This window comes from Ostrinia furnacalis, unplaced genomic scaffold (assembly GCF_004193835.3).
Source record: "Ostrinia furnacalis isolate ACB-3 unplaced genomic scaffold, ASM419383v2 OfSCF2049, whole genome shotgun sequence".
Lineage (NCBI taxonomy): Eukaryota > Metazoa > Arthropoda > Insecta > Lepidoptera > Crambidae > Ostrinia > Ostrinia furnacalis.
The window spans coordinates 1,171,974-1,198,647 of NW_021132288.1; the positions used below are offsets into that span (position 1 = coordinate 1,171,974).

General features: G+C 39.5%; 1 protein-coding gene across 5 annotated transcripts in view; it reads right to left on the reverse strand.

The window, feature by feature from the left end:
* Positions 1 to 2,921: 2,921 nt before the first annotated feature.
* Positions 2,922 to 26,674, reverse strand: part of LOC114354413 (lysosome-associated membrane glycoprotein 1) — a 36,331-nt gene continuing 12,578 nt past the window's right edge. The window contains exons 3-6 of one of the 5 annotated variants that reach the window (XM_028306788.1): positions 18,485 to 18,709; positions 14,037 to 14,228; positions 7,749 to 7,902; positions 6,628 to 6,882 (exon numbers count right to left, since the gene is read on the reverse strand). In XM_028306788.1, coding sequence (XP_028162589.1) covers positions 7,760 to 7,902; positions 14,037 to 14,228; positions 18,485 to 18,709 — 560 coding nt within the window. In that variant the 3' untranslated portion in view covers positions 6,628 to 6,882; positions 7,749 to 7,759. Of the gene's footprint in view, positions 5,531 to 6,248; positions 6,403 to 6,627; positions 6,883 to 7,748; positions 7,903 to 14,036; positions 14,229 to 18,484; positions 18,710 to 25,198; positions 25,391 to 26,674 lie in introns of those variants that run through there. The other 4 variants (XM_028306786.1, XM_028306784.1, XM_028306787.1 and 1 more) reach the window with 4 other exon arrangements.

The following is a 26,674-nucleotide window of genomic DNA, read 5'->3' on the forward strand; positions in this document are numbered from 1 at the left end:
CCCCGCTCCCGCCCCGATGCCCGCTTAACTCGAGGCTGAGGCCTTAGTGTCACGCGGACTGTCAGTGCGGATCGCTCCTCACAGCCGATTTGTATCAACTGCTAGGGAGCGGAGCGGTTCCTCCGGACCGCATTACTCTAAAACGCTCCCTAGAAGTTCATACAGATTGACCGTGCGGAGCGGGTCCGCACCGGACGGTCTGCGTGACACTAAAACCAGCCTCACGCCCGTATTCACAAACATTACTATGAGGTCTCACAGTGCGCGTGGACGCACAGGTTCACACACGAACCAATAACAGAGCTCTATTCAACGCTGTGCGTTCGATTTGCTGCTTCCCTTAAGCAAGCATCGTTTGTGAATGCGGGTGTAATTATTATGTCAATAACGTCCGTGTCGTGGAGAATTGAGGCATGGGAGGCCTCTCAACTCATGCCCCTCAACTCATGCCTCATGCAACGACACCGCTAATTGTCTATATAATCTGAAGTGACACTCATGACTTTGTCCATTATGTCCATGACGTGGAGGGTAGAAATATAGGAGGCCTGTTGAAGTGTTCACATTGTGGGTTACAGTTCAAACCCCTCCAAAATGGCCTTATAATTTAGCAGTTGTAAAGAAAGCCGAGTAGAAGTTTAAGAATTTCACACTTCTGCTACACTCTAATTTTATTTTTATGGACACTAGCACAGAGTTGATTCTCCTTACCTCTACCCTTCATAGTCCATGTGTACTTTTCAGCATATTGTGAACACCGAGCCTACAATAGATATTCACGTGATCTAGGTGTGCATAATAATGATAACTATTTCGACATATGTAAATGAATTTTTGATTATCTAAAAAATAATCAACATCATAAGAACTCGTAATGAAACGATTTCTCTGAGCCGCCAAAGATCGGTTCAATGTCCGTTTCTTTCGTGAACAGCCTGCGAGTTTTAAATAAGAATTTTGACTCAATACAACAGGTTAGTCTGCTATGTGCCTTACTAGTTTTAAGTAATTAATTATTGTTTCGAGAAACAGCAAGATGGTGTGAAATGACAAAAACATCAGGATTATCGTTCTAACGTCTCTTCCTAGAGGCTATTTTAGAGGCTACGTGTAAATACTTAATTTTACTCTAACATCACATTATTTAATTTTATGTGGCAACACTTAATACTCATGTGTACATAATATGTGGGGGTACTTAATTATTTCACCAGTATTCGTAGACGTAAATGTACATATTAAGTTACTGTGGATTTAGTCAAAATAAGTACATATTTTAATTCACCAATTCGTAAATCCAGCAGGTAAATTGTTGATACCATACACTAAATAATTTTACGAATGGATCTATCACTGAGTCTCATCATGCCAACACCTGAGCGTTAATAAGCTTCAAAAATACATGCCTCATTCGTAAAATAATAATTTACATTTAGAAAGCGATGTCTAGTGATTTTTCAGTGATGGGCTTTAGAATAGAACAGAGGGCTTAGTGTAAGTTTACATTAAACTTTGTCACTAGCGAGCGCGTTAAAAATATATGAAGAATTTAGTTCTTGAAAGTTTCCGCTAGGGGCGCTGCACAATCCTCCATACATTTATTTACACTTTTTTACGCAGTCGACATCGAATGCGTTTGACGTAAACTCACACTACGCCCCCTGGACTCTATATTATTTCGTATTTGCGCTCACTAGTTGGCGCCAGCGTCACTGGCAAGTGGCGCCATCAACCAAAAACTAGCCCAAACTAAGTACTTCAAATCAGTTTTTATCCCATAGCATCTCATATCCCATTATTATGTTGTATGAAAGATTTTTAACCACAATGTGGTTTTGCATTTATCAATATGTAGTCACTAGAGATACATTATGTTAGTATACAGTGTGATATGGTTTCCGCCTGCTATGGCCAAAAGTGGAACCAATTCCTATCTTTACATTCAGTGTGAAAATAGACCCAATGTGCCAATAGACAAGAAATGTACAATATAACTCTTAGGACTTAGATCGTCGTATAAAAATTAAACTACTTCTATTCTATTCTAATTTTGTCCAATGACCCCAAGCTACCCATCCTTATCGTTCGCGCGTAATTATGTTGCTGTCGCGCTCGCACACTCACTGCGGGCGCCCGTCGCGACAGCAATATAATTACGCGCGAGCGTCAAGGATGGGTAGCTTGGGCTCATTGGACAAAATTCTACGTGCTCACAGACCAGGCTTTAAAAAGTTGACTGTTGCAGCTCCTCAGCTTCCATAGTCAAATGCGTTCCACTTCTGGCTACAGTTAAGGGAACCGTGGTCGCGCTGTGCAATATGTGCCAACGTGTACATACGTCGGGCCGAGCTTTAATAGTTAGAACAAGCGTGCGGGCGTGTCACAAATGTTTACGTTATTTATTATCGAATCGTGTTCAGTAGCTTGTAATGAGAATGACGTGTAGTATTACACTATTTTTTACAATTAATTAGCAATTAAAACATTACATTAAATTACAGAACTTAACAAATTGTACAATAGCAACGCGACTACCACTAATGTATGGAAACTAGCGCCACCTGCAATTTGAACGCGGGGCTGTCATTGGCTTGCATTGCAGTCGCGTTGCTTGCTATTCTACAATTAGCAACCTGTTGCTAAGATCTGTATTAAGAAAGTAAGTAAAAAAAAAGTAAAAATGTATTTATTTCCAAAAAATACATGCAGGCTTATTGTATTTTTGTCTCTAAAAATGCCCTGTTAATAAAAAATATTGGATAATAAACAAATCACGTACTTTAGTTTTTAAACTATCCAGCAATAGTCTGATACTACACGCCACAATATTGTACATATAGGCACATAAGAATAATTTACACAGTGTATATAATATTGTACGTATTTATTTAACTGCTTTTAGACGAAATAAAACTCTAATGTGGCAATAAAAAACATTTTTATTCTATTCACATCTTACAGTCTCTGACGCCGCCTGTGGGCCGGCAACCGATGCGCGAACTAATTTAAATTGGTACGTATTGTTAAGGTGATAAAACTCAAAATACCCACAGGCCGGCGTCGCCCTATAGCTACCCAAATCGACTTCAACCGGGACCTTTTGCTTGCGACCGAACGACCTATGTCTTTGACAGTCCTAGTTTTGAAGTTATATTTTTGTCATCTTAAAACTATTTTGGCTGTTTTACCCGACTGCCCGATAAGACAGTTTATTGCGTACCTCGTACGTAGGGCACATTTATCCGTTGGTGCATACTGCCTCTTTGATGTAATCAAAGGGTTTACTAACGTATGTTCAAAAAAGTTTTTTTCTCCTTGCTATTTTTCTTCCTTCTTCTTTTACTTCTTGAGTAAGGAAAGAGAAAAACTTTTTTGAGCAGGCAGTACACCTAATCAAAGGCTTATAAGTGTTGACAACTTAGGTAAAAGTATCTACCAAAGATGGCAACGCAATTTACATTAAATTTTACGGTACTTAAACTAAGAAAACTGATATTAAATCTAATAGGAAATGTAAATGACATAGGTCGTTAACATACTGGGCAATCCATTGCCTTTTTTACATTACGAATAAGGACTGAAATGATTGCATTAATGTTGCCTGGCTCAATCTCCTTGCGACATATTACGCCGGTGGCACACCTCCGATAAACGATGTCAGGAAATCCTATCCACACATCTCTACGATTCGATGCGATTCGACTGAGTCGTCCAGTGTGCTACCGGCTTTATGTTAACATTTGAAAGTTGCTATATTTGCAACGAAATGTCCAGCACACAATTTTTACTCTTATAGAATTATTTAGAATACTATCTATGTATAGTAAAAGACACTGCATATCTTTACGTACTAACTATGTCTACCAGGCATCTTTTATGGAATATTTTATTGGACAGAAATACATACATTTAATCGTAATGTCATGCCGTTACGCGTTATACCGCAGTATAACTCGAATGATGAATCAACCGGAAATTCTTTGGAAACAATAAATCACGATAAAATACACATTAACATAAAATCAGATATAAAATTATACAGATACAAAATTATATGACTTTTAAAAAAGACCTCTACCATTGTTTTGTAAGTCTATTATAATCACATTTCTATAGTATTTTATATTTGTTTACTCAATAATAGTCACTTTGCTAAACAATAATGGATTTGTTAAACATTTATCTACGTGCTCTAGGATGTTCAGATGAGATTTTATATCGCGATGAAACTATCCTACTATTATGGCCAAGATACATAAACGATAGCTAAATAACACAACAGCTAAATGTTTTTTTTAATTATATTTTTATCGAAATGCCACTTTACGCGATGCTCACACTAGAGTCGAGTGGTTAATACTTTAAAGGCTACAAATATTTAGTATATCTTTAATTCGATCATTTTCTCACATAGTTAACAATTGTTTAATATACTAATTAGCTCTGCATTGTTCTAGATTTGGAAATGAATGTAACTTTTGAGCAAATGTAATTTTCTAAATTGCGTTGGAACGAATCGCTTCACTTTCGCGTGAATTGGAATTACCAATATAAAATAATATATTTGTACATTTTGTGAACACGTCAATGAATTTTCAATGGATACAACGGCTACATAAGCCGTATGGTTCGGACATTTATTAACAGATTCAGTAGAGTGTGACTGATAGTTTTGGTACAACTATCGGAGTTTAATTTTGCATGATGTTACGCAGACTTGGAACAAGATTCGTATTAATAGACGGAGTCCACGATTTTGTTTTCAGTTGGTATTTTATCACTTTGTATTTATTTTAACAGGAAAAATCGTGGTTTCAAAAATCGGTTTATCAATACGTATCTGCATTTGTTTATACAATAAAGACAATTAGAATCCACTTACAAATAGAATTCAAAAATACAAAGTTTCAAATACATAAACAGCGAATGCTTAATACAGGATAACATCAAAAACTTTGCACATAAGAGACTTACATTAAACAAGAATAATGGTGGACAAAAGGCAGCAAACTCCGACATGTCCTGTGTCCAAGTGGCCTGTGTTTAGGGTTGCCAGGCGTCCGGCTTTAGCCGGACATGTTTGGCTTTTTAGGGACTTGTCCGGCCAAATATTGCCTTGTCCGGCCTGTCCGGCTTTTGTTAGGCTTTTTATTTGGTTGCCACGCCAGGCGAAAGTCGAGCCACAGAATCATATGAAGCGCACGCATCAGGATGTCGGTTAGCAACCGATGATGATAGTACTCATGAGCGCTGACACTAATTGCATTGTCACATGTCCGGCTTTTAGGGTAAAATGTCCGGCCAAATGAAGCACAAAGTCCGGCTTTTGTGATTTTGGACCTGGCAACCCTACCTGTGTTGGCACTTGCCTGATGTCTGGGGGCGAGGGGTAGGTGGTGGGTTGTGGGGTGTCCCGTGACGTGTCCACAAGTGCTAGACGCCGCGGCAGCCGGCGTCGGCGCGGCTGAGGCACAGGTAGCGGCGCGCCGCCAGCCGACGGGACGCGCGACGGCGCACGCGCACGCGTTGCCTGCAAAAAACATATTAAGCGATTATTCCCTCGTCCTTACAATAGGGATGTTTCCTGGGTAAAAAAGCAAGAGTTTTAATTAGTCCGTCAGTTAGCTTATCAAAAACTACTCGACACGTATTTTTTACTTTTTAAAACTAATGAAAATGTAAAGAAATAAAGCGTGCCAAAGTTCTACAGTGAAGGCCCGTGACGTCAATGAGTGCGTAAAAGTGGAGCACTTTGTGACGTCGCGCGGAACTTCAACGCATTATAACTTTGTAATTATTTGTTTGATTGACAATTCAAAATGTACGTGTCCAATATTTTTTTATATTCAAATTGACGGACTAAAAAATTTTTTTAGGAAACTAGCCTATTGAGATAACTCCTGGAGTCAGGATCTATCTTAACGGCCCACAAAATCCAACCAGTGAAGTCGGGGGATAGTGACATTAAAGATCTCAAGATATAAATAAAACTTTAAATATAGAAATGTGCAAAACATGTGGTATGTGTTTTATTATGGGGACCATACCTACCCTGCGGGGACAGGGTAGGTTATGTGGGGATCACCAAGTCAGAAGGACAAGGCATATTCACTAAAAAGACCCCGGTGCTCCATCAATCGCCTTAAGTGGGAAGGAACTGTGGGATTCCGGACAAAGCATTCTCTACCTCAGTCCCTCCCGGAAACTCCAACACCTCAGCTAGCTTGCCATGGTCATTGGTCACTCACCAGCGCTGCCTCTACATGGAGAGGTAGCCGCGCGCGGCGGAGCGGCGGCGCGCCACGAGGTAGGCCACCAGCACCACCAGCACCAGCCCGCCCAGCGCGCAGCCCACGGCGATCGGCACCGCGTCCGGCACGTCGCCGCCGCCGCACTCGCGCGCTGTGACCAAAAGGGACAACCATTAATACATTCAATATCTTTGGACAATTTCACACAGCGCTATCTAGCCCCAAAGCAAGCAATTAATATGCTTGTGTTATGGGTGCTAGCTTAACGGTTATACTACATTATATACTTTTTAAATACATACATAGTTATACATAGTAACACCTAAACCCGTCACAGAAATTAAAATTAATCATTTAAATTTGTGCCCGNTCCCGTGACGTGTCCACAAAGTGCTAGACGCCGCGACAGCCGGCGTCGGCGCGGAACTCCGACATGTCCTGTGTCCAAGTGGCCTGTGTTGGCACTTGCCTGATGTCTGGGGGCGAGGGGTAGGTGGTGGGGGGTGGGGTGTCCCGTGACGTGTCCACAAAGTGCTAGACGCCGCGGCAGCCGGCGTCGGCGCGGCTGGGGCACAGGTAGCGGCGCGCCGCCAGCCGACGGGACGCACGACGGCGCACGCGCACGCGTTGCCTGCAAAAAACATCATAAACGATTATTTCTTCTAGTTCTCACCATTGCTGTAACATCTAGAGTCAGGATCTGTCTTAACGGCTTATAGAACCCAACCAGTGAAGCCTGGGTTAGAGGGGAAAGTGATATGAATGAGGTAAAACTTAATAAAGAGATATACATCATGAGTGGCATGCGTTTTATTATGAGGACCCACAACCTGTCATCACCCACTAAAATTAAATTCCACAGCCACCTTAACTTGGTTTGTATTCATACATTTAGAGCTTAAGCTAACCATGAGATGATTCTCTATCTAAAGAGGTACTCTTTCAGACGAAAAACTTCAACTCATTAGCTGACTGAAACTTATCGTGAATGCCCACCAATAGTTTCTACATGAAGAAGTACCCATAACCTCTTAAGGCTTCCACAAACCAAACGCAGATCAGAAGCAGTGCGGGTCAGTTGCAGCGCGGCAGTAGGCACACTGAAAGCAGCGCAGTTTCAAAGCAGTTGCAACGCGGGCGGTTTTCAAAAAATTCAATATTCGAAAACCGCTTTCAACGCGCTGCTACCGCCCTGCGTCCGGTGTGTCATGCTAATATGGCCGCCATAGTAATACAACAGCGCGGGCCCGCGCTCGCGCCGCTTCTGTCCCGCACCCGCCTCGTTTGTCGTTCGGCAGTTGAAGTGCGGTGCGGTTGGAACGTGGGCCTGCGTTCAAATTTGGTGTGAAACACTTCAAAGAGTTTCTTGTATTACAACTTACACGGGCCCGTATTCAAACTGCGCTGCTACTGCCCCGCGTTTGGTCTGCCCAAGCCTTTAGACAAGTCTTCAATTCTTCAGCAAATCTTTACGATAAATACCACTCGTGCACTCACCAGCGCTGCCTCTACATGGAGAGGTAGCCGCGCGCGGCGGAGCGGCGGCGCGCCACGAGGTAGGCCACCAGCACCACCAGCACCAGCCCGCCCAGCGCGCAGCCCACCGCGATCGGCACCGCGTCCGGCACGTCGCCGCCGCCGCACTCGCGCGCTGTGACCAAAAGGGACAACCATTAATACATTCAATATCTTTGGACAATTTCACACAGCGCTATCTAGCCCCAAAGCAAGCAATTAATATGCTTGTATTATGGGTGCTAGCTTATACGATATACTACTAGATACGGATATACTACATTATATACTTTTTAAAAACATACATAGTTATACATAATAACACCTAGACCCGTCACAGAAATTAAAATTCATCATTTCAATTTCTGCGGCATAGTTGTCCGTTTCGAACCACTACACCAAACGACCGACATTGATGCTATCGTTTCATCCACGAAGACGCGCCCCACCAATTTTAGAGAGGGTCGAGGGAAGCGCGAGGTGCGGGGAGTTTGATCCGAGCAATCCGAACGTCATTAATGTNGGACAATTTCACACAGCGCTATCTAGCCCCAAAGCAAGCAATTAATATGCTTGTGTTATGGGTGCTAGCTTAACGGTTATACTACATTATATACTTTTTAAATACATACATAGTTATACATAGTAACACCTAAACCCGTCACAGAAATTAAAATTAATCATTTAAATTTGTGCCCGGCGAATCGAACCCGGGACCTCTCAGCATAGTAGTCCGTTTTAAAACCACTACACCAAATGGCCGATATTGATGCTATAGATAGATCGTTTCATCCACGAAGACGCGCCCCACCAATTTTAGAGAGCGTCAAGGGAAGCGCGGGGTGCGGGGAGTTTGATCCGAGCAATCCGAGCGGTATTAATGTAGTGTGCGTGTGCACTCATGGATAATTTTGCGAGTACCGATAACACTCAAACATTAGCGGAAGAATGGTGGGGCGCGTCTTCGTGGATGAAACGATCTATACCTACTAGTAAATTAAACAGGTTAAAGTCAAATAAGTAAAAATACAAAACAGACTCTTCTTCTTCATTCTTTCAACATCATTAAATAGAGAGGGTTCAAATATACGAAAATCATGACCCTTAACTGGTATCGGGGGTCTTAGTTAAAGTTGTTCAGTTTTTAAGTTCAATAAATAAATAAAAGAAAAATAATTTATGTGACTTAAATTGGGATTTTTATGCATAAATAGTTATGGGGTTATTTTACATTATTGATTATTGACCCCCGATACCAGTTGCGACAGTTGCGTTACCTTTTTTAGCGATACCAGCTAAGGTTTAAAGCTCGTCTTTGTACATTCAATCTTCGTGATATTTCAGGCTAAGGTCATAATAAACCATGATGCATGCATACTTATTACTACATTGAGATTCGATATAGCTATAACGAAACGGTTCACGACTATTCATTTCACCGAAACGATCGCCTTAACTTGTTTTTTGTGTAGAGCTCAAACGATAAGGTCACCTACTGAGTTACACAAACTAACATTGATTGCAATACAATCACTCCATTCTTCAATTACAATGAGCCATTAAATAAACACACCGNTTTTCATAAGTAAATCATTAAGTCCATAGAATATCAATAGGTACATTGTTTGTTGCTTCGATTAAAAAAAAAGGATGTAAAACATGCTGAATAAGTACTGATTGCGTCCGAGCGGATGTTGTAACGTTGGCTGGGGACTCCCCTCGCGATATCATTATATCTACTCGCACGCAGTTTTCATTTTGCCTTGTAGGGCAAGTACACTATGCAGAAAATTGGCTGTGACGTGAATGTGAACACCATCTCGGTTACTTCTCCTTCCCCCACCTGTGTGTCACCCATACTTCGGTATGCGATCTAGCGCTTCGTATCTGTCAATTTCCCGCAGTGTACTTGCGCCGTAGCAGGACTTGTTTTTCAAAGTATGAATTCAAATAAAACGTGACCTCAATGTCACCCTTGCTGATCCAGTTATAACAAGAATTGTGATTCAGAAAACAAATTAATGACAAAATTTGGTAGACGTTGGTCATTGATTGAATGGTCGATTTATTTTATTTGTAATTTGTTATGCTATCAACGTAATAAGACAGTGCATTACCAGTTCAATCGCATCGTAAATGGTTGTTAATAATAAATTAAAATCATAATAAAGTAGAATCTACACTTGTTTTTAATATTTGCCGAGTTGTAGTTGCAACATTAGGAACCAAGAGTTATTTTTAGAATACCATTGAAATAATCGATAACATAGCGTAAAAATAACTGGAAAATGTCAACAGATAAAAATGTGAATCATGTTTTTCAGTTCACAAGTTCACAAAGGAAACAAAATTTGTCATTACTTACTTGTGGTTAAACGGTTTAAGTATTTATGATTTCCGTGAGTAATAGTGTAAAGGATTAGTCGAGCCACATGTAAACACAGATGTGATAACTAAACAGTGCCCCTGATAACATCGCAGGGCATAGTAAAAATAAAAGTAAGAATACTCCACACAAATGCACCGAGCCAACACAATAACATTTTAACATCAACTGCAAAAGGGGAGCTCCATGCCAGTCTGAACACTGTAACCGTCGCTATCGATTTATGAATACCATTTTTTATAAACATTTATAGGTGACTAAATTAAAAGCATGTGCCTTCACGAGTATTAGTACCTGCCTATCCTTTAATGAAATGAAGTTTAGAACCAGGCTTTTAAATGGTGCCAATATTAGTGGGAAGTGGGGATGCATACGTTTGATAGTGCTTTTCGCGGGAGGTTCGATTTTTGTGATGACCAGTATATGTAGGCATAATACTTAAATGTCGCATTTGAGGCCCATTTTGCTCCGTTTTAAACAAATTTTATCATAGATCTCATCAGGGTCCTACTTCCTACACTTATGGCAAGCCTCAGTTTGTTGTGATGCGCACCGGCGCCGGCGCAGATAAGCGGCGCGCCCTTGCCGAGGTCACTGCGACGCAGCGAGGAAATTACATTATTGTCAGAGGACTGAGTCCCGCACCAATCTACGACGCCACTGAGGTTTTATAGATTTGAATCCTAATTTTAAGAGAATATATTTATTAACACGTTGGACGCCACGCATCTCACCGGTGAGCCTCGAACCATTAAAATGTCTATTGTGTCTAGTCTCTCGGCAGTGAACAGTTTTAATTCAATTGAAGTACGTCTGTATTTGTTATTTAGTCACATACGCTTACTTAATTTGGGGTTAGGTGTGATTCTTGGAACCATTCATTTATTTGACTGTTTTTATGTGCAATCGTACTAAACTGCAGTGACAGACAATAATAAATATTACGCATATCAGGGGCACATTGAATCGACGTTCTGTGTGTTATAGTTGACGACTCGCCAACCATGTTTGTCGGGCATTGGCGATATGATAATTGATAAGGCAATCAATAAAATCTTTTCGTTTACGTATGTAGCACGTTTGTTTAATGGCGTTTCGCATTACAAATTGTTTTTAAAGCAATAATAAGTAGAGATTTACTAACTTAGAAGGTTTCTAGGTTCGATTGCCTGATATAAAATCACATAGTATAATATAAAATCACATTGTGTAAGTACATATTATTTGTTTCCAGTAACTCCTACTATATCACAATATCATAGTACAAAATATTCTGTAAGAGTGAGTAATCCCACGATCTGTCACTCGCGTGTATTTTACGAGGCCGCACAGTTCATTGGTCCGTTTTTCTCCGATAAACAATATAACGAAATAAACGGTAGTTAAAATCATTCATGCTTTGAGTAACTATTGAAACAATTTGGGTTTTGTTGTTTACATTTAAACAGTCATCGGAAACTACGCAATAGATATTATAATGATAAATAAATAATAATAAACAGTTTCATATAAATAAAACTAGATCAGTACCAAACATAGCAGAGCTTATACCTTATTATGACGACTAGGTAGCTGATAAAATACTACTAATCTATATATATAAAAATGAAACCCGTTTCGCGTTGTCACGGCATCACGTGTGAACGGCTGAACCGATTTCGATAATTCTTTTTTTTAAATGTTTGTGGAAGTCCAAGGATGGTTCTTACGGAAAAAAATATTAAGAAAATCTCTACGCTAAGGCGGTACGAAGTTCGCCGGGTCAGCTAGTAATGTTATAAATGCGAAAGTTTGGATGTCAGGATGTATGTTACTCTTTCACGCAAAAACTACTGAACAGATTTTGATGAAACTTTACAGTATTATTGTTTGTAACCCAGATTAACATATTATAGGCTATAATTTATGCCGATCTGCGACACTGAATTGCACGCGGGTAAAGCCGCGGGCAAAAGCTAGCTACATTATAAGAATATACATAAATGCTATACTAAATTTTATTAAAAAGATAAAACGAAAATGCTAATGCTCATCAATAAATATTTGCCCCTAGCGGGATTCAAATCTGTAACAGCCGCAGACATCTAATACCGGGAGCTACCGGTTGTGTAATGCACGCACACGCCACGTGGTATAGTTAATGTTTACAAGACGGCCCACCAGACTGGAGAAATCGCATTTACATGTTTCGCTTGTTGTACCGTTAAATGCGGTGACTAAAAGGTGCTTGATAACGCTTTAATGGAACCTCACAACAGTTGATTTGAACTACAAAACAATGTTCAATGCTTCTAACAATGCGCATTTGTGTGATATCGCCCAGCACATTTCAGGCGACGCCCCTGGTGCTGTTATCAGTGGCAGATAACGGATGACCAGTTAAACGACGCAAATTATTTCATTATTAATGAAATAAAAATGCAAAAATATCACGTTCAGATTCATGATCTAGTTTTTCATTCGAAATGGCCCATATAGACAATTAAAATGCAATATGAATCGTCATTTTAGAAAACCTTAATTGTCATGATTTGCTTTTCAATTTTCAATTATACATTTTCTCTAAAACACGTTAGGTTAATGACTGAAGAGACGAGCATTGGCGATGTCTATTGACAGAATTGGAGACCGATGATTCAGCTTGTTATTTGTATTGCAACCGTTTTCCTTTTAGCCTGGCGATAAACGGCTAAATGTAGGTCCATACAACGCACGCCGGGACTGACTACAATACAAAGGACATTGACAATGCCACGAGAGCGCATTGGTTAGAACTTAGGTCATTCTTCTTCAGTTGAACGACTTAGCTAGACTGGACCAGCTTAGAGCAGTTTGAGTGACCCGTCTCAGTCAATTTACTTTTCCAATTTGGTCTACGATATCTCTGGAAGATAAGCGACTTGGCATCCTTTACTAAGTATCACTATGTAGTTCCTTCGCTCTATCTACCCTACTTCCAGTTAATACCCTGATCACTGATCAGGCTGCATTAGACATTGTAACATCCGTGACAGATTTAATTTGCCATCGATTATAAAGAAATATTGCGCTTTTTTGTGAAACAATCAGTTAATTGAATCAGTCACGAATTTGGTTAATTACCTGATAAGCGTAGCACGATATTATTAAAATATAAGGAACCTATGGTTATAGTTTAGTTCTCAGACACAGTATTATGTCTAGGGACTCCTTTAATTGTGTTTGCGAGCGATAAAAATGAACGCAGGCTTTGTTGAACCTTGTCGTAACATAAGCATATTAATTAGATTACCTTAGCACGAGGGATTAACGGGATTTTGTTGAATCGTAACATAAGGCTTACAACGAGGGGTTAACGGGACTACTCCCACCTTTCTTTCCCACCTTTTCCTGTGTAGCCAGGATCTACAGCTTGACCGCCAATAAGAACCTAACCAGTGAAGGTCAAGTTTCAAAGTCAAATTTTTTATTTAGTACCTAAGCCTTTTCAGGGCGCGTATACACGTCCCTATTCAAACGGGAAACGGGACTATTCCCACCTCTCGTTCCCACCACTGCAACTCCTGTGTAGCCAGGATCTACAGCTTGACCGCCATAAAAACCAACCAATGAAGGTCAAGTTTGTCCCGGGGGAAAGTTAAACTGTCATTGGACCCGCAACGAAATTAATCAGAAGAACATAGGACGAGTTTATAGCCACGATAGCCGAACGGTGAAGGGGTCGGAGTGGCCGACTCGAGATCCGAGGAACGAAGCTTCGAATCCCACCGCCGCTCGACTATTCTGGTTAGCCCACTCGTAACACAAGCTTATTTAGCTTACCACGAGAGACTAACGGGACTATAAAACGATAAAGTTAAAGGGGTTAACGGGAATTTTGGGTCAAAACTGTATGATGTACTCACCAGCGCTGAATCCTGTGCCGTTAACAGTCCTGAAGGCCTCCTCCTGGAGGCGGGAGACCGTGACGACGGCGGTGGCGTCGTAGGTCTCGTTGCTCATGCTGAGCTTGGTGGCCGGCAGGCAGCGGTAGGACGTGGCCAGCGGCGTCGCCCACTCCTCGCCGTACGAAAACTCCAGAGTGTCGGCTGGCACGGCTGGCGGAGGAAATGTTAGATTCAATAACTTAGAAAAAAATAATTGCTTATCATCATCATCATCATCATTTCAGCCATAGGACGTCCACTGCTGAACATAGGCCTCCCTTAATGACTTCCACGTCGCACGGTTGGTAGCGGCCTGCATCCAGCGCCTTCCTGCTACATTAATTGCTTATAGATCGTTTCAACCACGAAGACGCACCCGACGATTCTTCCGCTAATGTTTGAATGTTATCGGTACACGCTAAATTATCAATGAGTGCACACGCACACTACAATAATGACGCTCGGATTGCTCGGAGCAAACTCCCCGCACCACGCGCTTCCCTCGACCAAAAATTGGTGGGGCGCGTCTTCGTGGATGAAACGATCTATAAACTATAAAACTGGCAGTTCAGCTACATGCACGAGGGAAGATTACCAACTATTGCACAAAATTAACCATCAAAAGAAAGTGTAATGGTTGGAGATAGTGTAAAGATTGACAGGTTGGGGATGTGACTTATTGTTTGTTATCTCGTCTGACACAGTGACACCCACACCATATCAGAAGGTAGAATTTAGGATTACAATGGGTTAATGACAGTCATTGAAAGCTTTAATATATTTTATGATCCTACTAATATTTTAAATGCGAAAGTTTGGATGTCTGGATGGATGTATGTTTGTTACTCTTTCACGCAAAAACTACTGAACGGATTTTGATGAAACTTTACAGTATTATTGTTTATAACCCAGAATAACATATAGGCTATAATTTATGACGATCTGTGACAGACTAAATTTCACGCGGGTGAAGCCGCGGGCAAAAGCTAGTAATTAATACATTTATTTTAAAGGTGTTTCCATTGATAGTTTTCCTCAACCCACCAACTAAAATATATTTCTACCATAGTTTTCCTTGAGTTTAGGTGCTTTTAACATAACACTGTATATTTACCAATAACTAATCGGTATTATTTCGAGCAGATAATACATAAAGGCACTCTTTTAAAAATAAATATTTCTCTTTTATTTTATTCTGTAAATGATGAATGGATATGATCTTACAGTCATGATATGATACCAAATAATACAGTAAAAAGACTAAAAAAAAATAGATTGTGTTAGAATTTTAAACTCAATCGCTTTCGATCGGAACTTCAAAATTTTGTAACATTTTTCCAAGCTCGTTAAAGTTATCTCAGTATTTACTGATCTTAAATGTAAATTGAGAGTTATTTAAATAGAACCAGTTTGCGTAGGTCCATCCGAAGTTGTGTAAATTGGAATCTTGTTTGCTTAATTATGAACGTGTCTGTTACGTACGGGTTTATTGACCAAATGACCATAAATAAAATAAGTGTACGGGCAACATCACTTCAAGTTAAACTGTAGTATCTTACTTAGTTGTATGATCTGTTTTGCGACAAAATTGACCGATGTTTCCTCCTCTGTACATGTAAGTATTGACTAATAGACTAATGCCCGTTTTCACCATCAATCCCTAATTTTTAAGTGACCCCTATGGTAACACATAACAAGTAATATAAAATGTAACACACAAAAAAAAAGAATTTTGTTTTCATAGGGGTCACTTAAAAATTAGGGATTGATGATGAAAACGGCTGCGATCGAGTATCTTATTTTCTTAATTAGTACTGTAGTACTTGCAAAATCACTTCTATTACTACTACAAAAAAGTTCTAATATTTACCTGCATGTGCCCTGTTATTTGTACAAGACATTCGCTTAGGTAATAACATAGTTTTTTACGACTAAAACCTAGCATTTATATCGAAACCGGAATACGTTTTTTGTGACTCACAAAAAATCGCGGAGATAGGTACAGTTCCAATAAACTGGCTTCAAAGTGACGCAATATTGTCGAAATAAGATACAGTACCTTAAAATTGAGATTAGAGGTTATGAAGGTAGTGTAACAGGCCTTTTGTCCTTCGAAGTACACAATAATCTAAATATGTATCGTTTGTATTTATTTAAAACTTTATTGCACAACATTTTTTATGGTATAAAAGGCAAAATGCCATACCTATTTATTATATTATTTTTTCAATAAACTTAGGGTATACATACGCGCTTCTTAAAAAAATATTCGTGTCTTTCATCGTGTGAGGACATTATTTCAATATGAAGGATGCCGTGGTACGAAATCGCAATTTATTTATGGACCATGAAGTTGAATTCAAGCAATGTCAACAATCTGTGAGCCAAACCACTTAAACAAAAGAATGTTTGATTTCTCTGTTTACATTACTAGGTAATTGAACGCAGAACTTTTTCAAGGATAGCCTAAAATTATCAAGGATATAGAGGAAGGAAAAATTGTACCAAGGATAAGGTGTCTTCTCAAAAAAGTATTCTCAAAATAAAAAGAAATCAGTCAAAAACGAGACATATTCGCGATTCTTGGAACTGAATCGAATAAGAATTTTGAGTAACATTTTCCTTATTCCTTGAATCGTTAAAGTCGAGGAAAATATCGCACGAATAATTTCTTACACGATGTTTGATTTATGAGTTACCTAATAAGATAATGTATATCGATTGATGATTACAAAGTTAATGCATAAGTAAATTGATTTATTAAAATATTATATTACAGTTAAGTAAAAACCAGTTTGGAAAATGCATTAGAATGTACAGATTCTATTTGAGCATTAGCAATAATTTTAAAGGTGAGTTATAATTTAATTTAATTTGATTTTGATTATTTAATGCAATTATTATTATTATTGAAATTTTATGGGCCCTGGCCTGAAATAAATGAATTTAATTTAATTTTATTTTATTTTTAATAAATGATTAGTATTTTAGTAAACACGTAATTTATAATTTACCCAAATAAGAAAATAAATTATTTAGAACATTCTAGAGAGAAAAGAAATAGTAATCAGACCAGACCAAATAATGAATGTACAGGTAAATATCCTCTTGACATTCAGAGGACAGAGGTGAAAACATTACGTTTGGCAAAACTAAAGGAAAACTATTAATGGAATAAGTATATAATATGGTTGACCTTTTTGGGTCTTAAAATTTTAATGTTCCACTCTTGCACGAGATACAAAATCGTCATGCATATTTCGCACTCTTTATTACGCCAAATTAGAGTTTAGAGTAACAACTTTAACCGTAACTATAACCGGTGCTTTTTGAATTTTGACAGACTTTTGACATTTGTTAAAGTTCAAGTAAGAATATGCAACCCAGCCTTAGTGATCTGTTATTTTGTATTATCCGTCCTTTAACGCAATGATCTCAATGACGAAATCTTAATGTATCTTTGTTAGATGGGCCACTTTGCAACCGTTACATGATTGCAGCGTTGCAGACCGTTGCATAACCGTTTCAGCTGAAATATTCACGGACAAAGCTAAATTCGATTCCGCTCTCTTGTGTCGCAAGGTCGGGGAGGTCGAGAATTATCTAGAACTTGGCATTGTTAGACCGTACACAAACAATTAGGCGCAAGACTTGGATGTAGCGGTCACAGCTAGCAATTAATTTGACATTTGGCGAAATCAAGGTAGAGCTCTTCGGTACAGTGAGGACAAAACTCGTTGCATTTGCTTTGTAAGATTTTGTGAATAACACACAAAACATTCATCTTTCACGCACAGAGACAGTCGCATCACATGCAATTATTTTTTCCATTATGAACAATCAATTATTAATTAATTAGCAAATGCCAGATGTAAAAATTGTTTAATCAGAACGGGAAGTTTTTGTAATCGTCACGTATTCGAGATTCCAATGACGCAATGCACGCTATACGAAATCACGAATTATACCGTGTTTTAATAATGCATTTCGTATAATTTTATTCAGGAGAAAAACAATACAAAGAACTGTCCCTTTGAATTTGCATCATGCATGCAATAAAGTTTTAAATAAATGAATAGAGAGAAAATAAATTATGTGCATTATGCATTCCCTGAATCCAATGTTACTTATGCATTCAGATTTTAGACTATTAGTCATCATAGTTTTTTGTCGCAAAATAGCATTTATTACGACTGCATAATATGCCAATGTTTAACTTGACGTGTTGTTGTCTGTAAATGTAGTCTAATGGGGTCAGACGCAGAATGTGCACTTCGCAAAATGAGCACTCAACTCAAAATGTGGAATTCGCATATTCAACTGCGAGTTTTGAGACCCGTCTAATGTTGACTGCACAAAAAATTGTTAGTAATGAGGTAATGTCTAGCAGATAGTAGTGGACTGTTACAAGCTGTTGCAATACTCACAAGCATTAACCAGGACGGAGGCATCCACGGTGAGGTTGAGGCTGCTCAGCGCATAGGTCCTGGTGGTCTCGTTCTTCAGGAACTGGAGTCGGATGGTGTTGAGGACGCCGTCGGAGCCAGGCCAGCCGATGAGCAGCCACTGCTGCGTGGATGACGCGTTGCAGCTGCCGTCCTGGACGGTTGCGTTGGCTGGCACGTTCATCACCTCGGAACGGTAGGAGGTCACTGGAAAAATATTTTCTATTAGTATCGAGGATGGTTGAACCTAACCTTTGAAGGACATTTATTATTATTATTGGTTTTTGGGCCTTCATTTGCGCCAGCTCGACCAGGTTTGATCTATTGTGGCAGCCCTTGTGTTTAGAGTTCACTGCTTAGTCCCGTTGAGTCCTTAAATTTCCAGATTCTGCTATCTCATCTCATTGAAGGACATAGCAAGGACATTGGACCTTATAACAAGAGTACGAGTTTACAAATATGGTGTAAACTAGTAAGTTGCACGTCTCCTTTAGCAGCTTAAGCATTGTTTTCTTCTGTGTGTCCATGAATTCAGATATTAGAAGATTCATAAATGCTTTTTTTGATTCCAGATCGCTATGTTGCCATATTACGTAGAAACGGTATAAGTATGCAATGCGTTATATGAAAAATGTTAGATGTTAGCTTGGTATACTGTTCCGCTAAATACCCTAAAAATAAATTATAACTTATCGAATTCTTTTACGTCGACATAGCAAGTCTGGATGCCTATGGACATGTATGACTAATTATGGAGTGTCCAATTAATTATGTTATCGAACTTGTTATGTTATATGTTGACATGATCTCTCACTATCTTAAGGTTAAGGCGGGGCGTAAATTACACAGGGAATAAAAGTATCAAGGGGTTTTATTGATTGTATAAACTTTTGCCGCTTTATTTTTATCGACTGATGCATGTTTACGCTTTATAACGTGATAAATTATTCTGGCCAATGTTATCCGTAGTCTATAGTCCGTATCACAGAACGAAACTCAAGAATGATTCAAGGCTTTTGATTGGTCGAATCTCAATTAACAATTCACAGGCAGAATCTATTGCCCAGTTTGAATCTAGTTTTGAGCGTTTTTGTTAAGAGCCTTCTGCACTAGCGATTTCACAGTGAGACGAGATCGTGTCGTGCACGCGACGAGTAACAAATCGCTAGTTTGAAAAGTCTATGTAGGGTCAACAGTTACCGACTATCTGTCGTCCAAAACTTAAATCATACCATCACTTTCACTAGCCTCAAAGCAAAAACGCCAAATGGGAAGCATTGTCGGTCATTCATCGTCAATCTTCCAACGTTCGCCTATTATCGTCTCTGAATGTATCGTGGTTGAAGATACTAATGCACTTTTCTCATTCGGCCATGACATGCCGTCGAACAAACCTAATCGAGTCGCGCTCTTACGTCATCGGGAAAATCGATTGGAGTGTTATTTTCTCATAGTTATTCTGCTTGGAGTGAATACTTGCGAAGACATTTGCAAGTTAATGATAAATTAACATATTTACTGACAGTAATAAAATACATTGTTAACATAATTTCTACTGTTATCATACAAAATGTCCAGCAAACGTAATCAGACTAGCTTTTGCCCGCGACTTCGTCTGCGTAAAAATCTAAAATGGTTTTAATAGGAGATACGTAATTTCTCGTTAAGTATGTTTATTTGATCAAACCCGCGACCTCTGCGACCGGGCCAGGGGGCCCCTATAGACGCAGTTGATCCTGAAACTCGAGTAAACAATCACGCAAGGGGCCTGTGCGCAGCGCATGTCCGTTTTAATGCAGCGGTCGGCGCAGGCGCAGCTCGACCTTGACTCAACGAGCACATCACGATCGGACAACTATACAACTAGTTTTGAAAAGAACTTTAAAAAGACCCGTCTTTCTTGAGCAGTCAGATTGGTTGAAAAGAAATTCTTTTTGGACATACAATTCAGGCGTGTGCTGAAAGAAAGGTCAAAAACAGGTAATTTGAATTCACGATTCGAATCTCATGACCCAGAGAACTGCAAAATACCTTTTGAGTGATCAGATAAAAAAACTAACAATACAATATTCTTATTTCGCGTTTGACTTTGTTTATAATAGAAGTCGCAGGTCCTTTGTTAGCATTTGGCCGTTGGGATTCGAGTACAATGTATCGACGACCTAGACACAGTTGAACAACTAAATCAGACCGTAATTTAACCAAAGCAAGGTAAAAAACCAAGGTAAAAAACAAGGTAGGTATAAAACGGAATATCACAGACAGATTGCATGCACTGTTTGCATTTGCAAACGTCATCATTTGGAATTTATTAGCTACCCAAGTTTAAAAGTAGTGTATCTACTCAGCTCAAAATACAGAAAATAAAAGGGTCTTGAATAAAATAATGTAGGCGGTTTTAGTTCATAGATTCAGACAACCTTCAGGCAGAGGACATGTTAAGTAAGCGCTAATGAACTGTACGAGTCACGACATTAAATTCTGCCATTTTCTATGTATGTTGTGTTGTATCATTACATAGATAAAGCTATCATTACGAAGATCAGTAATGTATATCTGTTGTATCATAAAGTTGGCCTGAATTACCATATCTAACAGCCATTATCACACGCCGACTTATTTACCAACTGAAAATTTGACAATGCCAACGAACTTCCTACTTCTTTATTCCAAACTAGCNCGTCTAACTTAAGCGGTTTAGATTTTTTCATACAAATGTTTGTTCCCGCTAACTCCCGTTCCCGTGGGAATTTTGCAATATCCTGTTGTAACTAAGCTTTAAAATAACTAAGATACCTGCATGCCAAATTTCAAGCGTCTAACTTCTGCATGCCAAATTTCAAGCGTCTAACTTAAGCGGTTTAGATTTTTTCATACAAATGTTTGTTCCCGCTAACTCCCGTTCCCGTGGGAATTTTGCAATATCCTGTTGTAACTAAGCTTTAAGTTTACTAAGATATCTGCATGCCAAATTTCAAGTGTCTAACTTAAGCGGTTTAGATTTTTTCATACAAATGTTTTTTCCTGCTAACTCCCGTTCCCGTGGGAATTTTGCAATATCCTGTTGTAGCTAAGCTTTAAGTTTACTAAGGTACCTGCATGCCAAATTTCAAGAGTCTAACTTAAGCGGTTTAGATTTTTCACACAAAACGATTTTCCCGGTAATTCCCAGTCCCGTGGGAATTCCTAAGTATCCTATAACCTGCCCAGGAGTATGAAGAATAATTGTACCAAGTTTCGTTAAAATCCGTCGAGTAGTTTTTGTTTCTATAAGGAACATACAGACAGACAGACAGACAGACAGACAGACAGACAAAAATTTTACTGATTGCATTTTTGGCATCAGCATCGATCACTAATCGCCCCCTGATAGTTATTTTGAAAATATATTTCATGTACAGAATTGACCTCTCTACAGATTTATTATAAGTATAGATAAAAGCATGTGCATTCACGAGTAGTCACAGTAGAATTTTATAATTAAGATTTTAACTTTCGCGTTCCATTTAAAACTGACTAGTACAACAAAATACTTAAATGTCGCATTTGAGTCCCATTTTGCTCCGTTTTAAACAAATTTTATCAAAGATCTCATCAGGGTCCTACTTCTCATTCCTTCGACTATGGCAGGCCTCTGTTTGTTGTGATGCGCACCGGCGCAGATAAGCGGCGCGCCCTTGCCGAGGTCACTGCGACGCAGCGAGGAAATTACATTTGTTACAGGACTGAGTCCCGCACCAATCTACGACGCCACTGAGGTTTTACATTTGAATCCAGTCTGGACGTTTATTTAACACGTTGGACGCCACGCGGCTCACCGGTGAGCCTCGAACCATTAAATTTTCTATTGTGTCTAGTCTCTCGGCAATGAACAGTTTTAATTCAATGAGGGTTTTCGCGATTGAAAAATCCGCCAGATGGCAATACGTAATTGCTGCATGATTGGTTATTTTTGACATGACAATGTCCATGACATTGACAGATATGTCAAAATCCACCAATCACGCAGCATTTGGACCTCGCGTCTACGTATTGCCATCTGGCGGATTTTTCAATCGTGAAAACCCTCATTGAAGTACGTCTGTATTTGTTATTTGGTCACGTACGCTTTACTTAGTTTGGAGTTAGGTGTGATTCTAGGAACCATTTAGGTATTTGTTTGACTGTTTTTATGTGCAATCGTACTAAACTGCAGTGACAGGCAATAATAAATATAACGCATATCAGGGGCACATTGAATCGACGTTCTGTGTGTTTATAGTTGACGACTCGCCAACCATGTTTGTCGGGCATTGGCGATATGATAATTGATAAGGCAATCAAAAAAATCTTTTTATTTACGTATGTAGCACGTTTGTTTAATGGCGTTTCGCATTACAAATTGTTTTTAAAGCAATAATAAGTAGAGATTTACTAACTTAGAAGGTTTCTAGGTTCGAGTGCCTGATAGATACACAGTATAATATAAAATCACGTTGTGTAAGTATTTGTTTCCAGTAACTTCCATATCGCAATTTCATTGTACAAAATATTCTGTAAGAGTGAGTAATCCCACGATCTGTCACTCGCGTGTATTTTACGAGGCCGCACAGTTCATTGGACCGTTTTTGTCCGATAAACAAACGGTAACGAAATAAACGGTACCTAGTTAAAAACATTTATGTTTTGAGTAACTAGTCTAACGATTTGGGTTTAGTTGTTTACATTTAAACAGTCATCGGAATCTACGCAATAGATATTAAAACGATAAATAAATAATAAACAGTTTCATATAAATAAATCTAGATAATCGTGAACCAAACATAGCAGAGCTTATAACTCATTATGACGACTAGGTAGCTGATAAAATACATAATAAGCATATACATAAATGCCATACAAAATTTTATTAAAAAGATAAAACGAAAATGCTCATGTTCATCAATCAATATTTGCCCCCATCGGGATTAAAATCTGTAACAGCCGCAGACATCTAATACCGGCTACCGGTTGTATAATGCACGCGCATGCCACGTGGCAAAGTTAATGTTTACAAGACGGCCCACCAGACTGGAGAAATCGCATTTACATGTTTCGCTCGTTGTACCGTTAAACGCGGCGGTGACTAAAAGGTGCTTGATAACGCTTTAATGGAACCCTACAATAGTTGATTTGAACTACAAAACAATGTTCAATGTTGATTCTAACAATGCGCGTTTGTGTGATATCGCCCAGCACATTTCAGGCGACGCCCCTGGCGCTGTTATCAGTGGCAGATAACGGATGACCAGTTAAACGACGCAAATTATTTCATTATTAATGAAATAAAAATGCAATATTATCACGTTCAGATACATGCTCTAGTTTTTCATTCGAAATGACCTTTACCCATAGGCAATTGACAATGTAGCGATGTGAGGTCTATCGACAGAATTGGAGACCGATGATTCATCTTGTTATTTGTATTGCAACCGTTTTCCTTTTAGCCTGGCGATAAACGGCTAAATGTACGGTCCATACAACGCACGCCGGGACGGACAACAGTACAAAGGACATTGACAATGCCACGAGAGCGCATTGGTTAGTACTTAGGTCATTCTTCTTCAGTTAAATGACTTAGCTAGACTGGACCAGCTTAGAGCAGTTTGAGTGACCCGTCTCAGTCAATTTACTTTTCCAATTTGGTCTACGATATCTCTGGAAGATAAGCGACTTGGCATCCTTTACTAAGTATCACTATGTAGTTCCTTCGCTCTATCTACCCTACTTCCAGTTAATACCCTGATCACTGATCAGGCTGCATTAGACATTGTAACATCCGTGACAGATTTGACATCGATTAGAAAAAGATATTACGCTTTTTTGTGAGACAATCAGTTAATTGAATCAGTCACGAATTTGGTTAATTACCTGATAAGCGTAGCACGATATTATGAAATATAGGGAACCTATGCAGTGTTATAGTTCTCAGGTCCAGTATTATGTCTAGGGACTCTTTTAATTTTGTTTGTGTGCGATAAAAATTAACGCAGGCTTTGTTGAACCTTGTCGTAACATAAGCATATTAATTAGATTACCTTAGCACGAGGGATTAACGGGATTTTGTTGAATCGTAACATAAGGCTTACAACGAGGGGTTAACGGGACTATTCCCACCGCTCGTTCACACCGCTGCAACTCTTGCGCATCCAGAATCTACAGCTTGACCACCAATAAAAACCCAACCAGTGAAAGCCAAGTTTCAAAGTCAAATCTTTTATTCGTTACTTACGCCTTTTCAGGGCGCGTATACACGTCCCAAATATAGCTTGCCCCGGGGAAACGGGACTATTCCCACCTCTCGTTCCCACCGCTGCAACTCCTGTGTAGCCAGGATCTACAGCTTGACCGCCATAAAAACCCAACCAATGAAGGTCAAGTTTGTCCCGGGGGAAAGTTAAATTGTCATTGGACCCGCAACGAAATTAATCAGAAGAACATAGGACGAGTTTATAGCCACGATAGCCGAACGGTGAAGGGGTCGGAGTGGCCGACTCGAGATCCGAGGAACGCAGGTTCGAATCCCACCGCCGCTCGACTATTGTGGTGAGCATACTCTTAACACAAGCTTATTTAGCTTACCACGAGAGGCTAACGGGACTATTAAACGATAATTGCCCCGGGGAAAGTTAAAAGGGTTAACGCTAATTTCGGAACAAAACTGTATGATGTACTCACCAGCGCTGAATCCAGTTCCGTTAACAGTCCTGAAGGCCTCCTCCTGCAGACGGGACACCGTGACGACGGCGGTGGCGTCGTAGGTCTCGTTGCTCATGCTGAGCTTGGTGGCCGGCAGGCAGCGGTAGGACGTGGCCAGCGGCGTCGCCCACTCCTCGCCGTACGAGAATTCCAGAGTGTCGGCTGGCACGGCTGGCGGAGGAAATGTTAAATTCAATAACTTAGAAAAAATTAATTGCTTATCATCATCATCATCATTTCAGCCATAGGACGTCCACTGCTGAACCCTCCCTTAATGACTTCCACATCGCACGGTTGGTAGCGGCCTGCATCCGGCGCCTTCCTGCTACCTTAATTGCTTATAGATCGTTTCAACCACGAAGACGCGCCCCACCATTCTTCCGCTAATGTTTGAGTGTTATCGGTACACGCTAAATTATCCATGAGTGCACACGCACACTACAATAATGACGCTCGGATTGCTCGGATCAAACTCTCCGCACCTCGCGCTTCCCTCGACCAAAAATTGGTGGGGCGCGTCTTCGTGGATGAAACGATCTATCTACACTAATATTATAAAGAGGAAAACTTTGTTTGTTTGTTTGGTTGTAATGAATAGGCTCAAAAACTACTGGACCGTTTTTAAAAATTCTTTCACCATTCGAAAGCTACATTATCCACGAGTAACATAGGCTAAATTTTATTTTGGAAAGAAATAGGGTTCAGGGGTCCACGCGCGCGAAGCCGCGGGCGGAAAGCTAGTAAACTATAAAACTGGCAGTTCAGCTACATGCACGAGGGAAGATTCCCAACTATTGCACAATATTAACCATCAAAAGAAAGTGTAATGGTTCGAGATAGTAAGATTGACAGGTTGGGGATATGACTTATTGTTTGTTATCTCGTCTGACACAGTGACACCCACACCATATCAGAAGGTAGAATTTAGGATTACAATGGGTTAATGACAGTCATTGAAAGCTTTAATATATTTTATGATCCTACTAATAGTTTAAATGCGAAAGTTTGGATGGATGTCTGGATGGATGTATGTTTGTTACTCTTTCACGCAAAAACTACTGAACGGATTTTGATGAAACTTTACAGTATTATTGTTTATAACCCAGAATAACTTATAGGCTATAATTTATGACGATCTGTGACAGACTAAATTTCACGCGGGTGAAGCTGCGGGCAAAAACTAGTATTTAATACATTTATATTAAAGGTGCTTCCATTGATAATTTTCCTCAACCCACCAACTAAAATATATTTCTACCATAGTTTTCCTTGAGTTTAGGTGCTTTTAACATAACACTGTATATTTACCAATAACTAATCGGTATTATTTCGAGCAGATAATACATAAAGGCACTCTTTTAAAAATAAATATTTCTCTTTTATTTTATTCTGTAAATGATGAATGGATATGATCTTACAGTCATGATAGGATACCAAATAATACAGTAAAAAGAC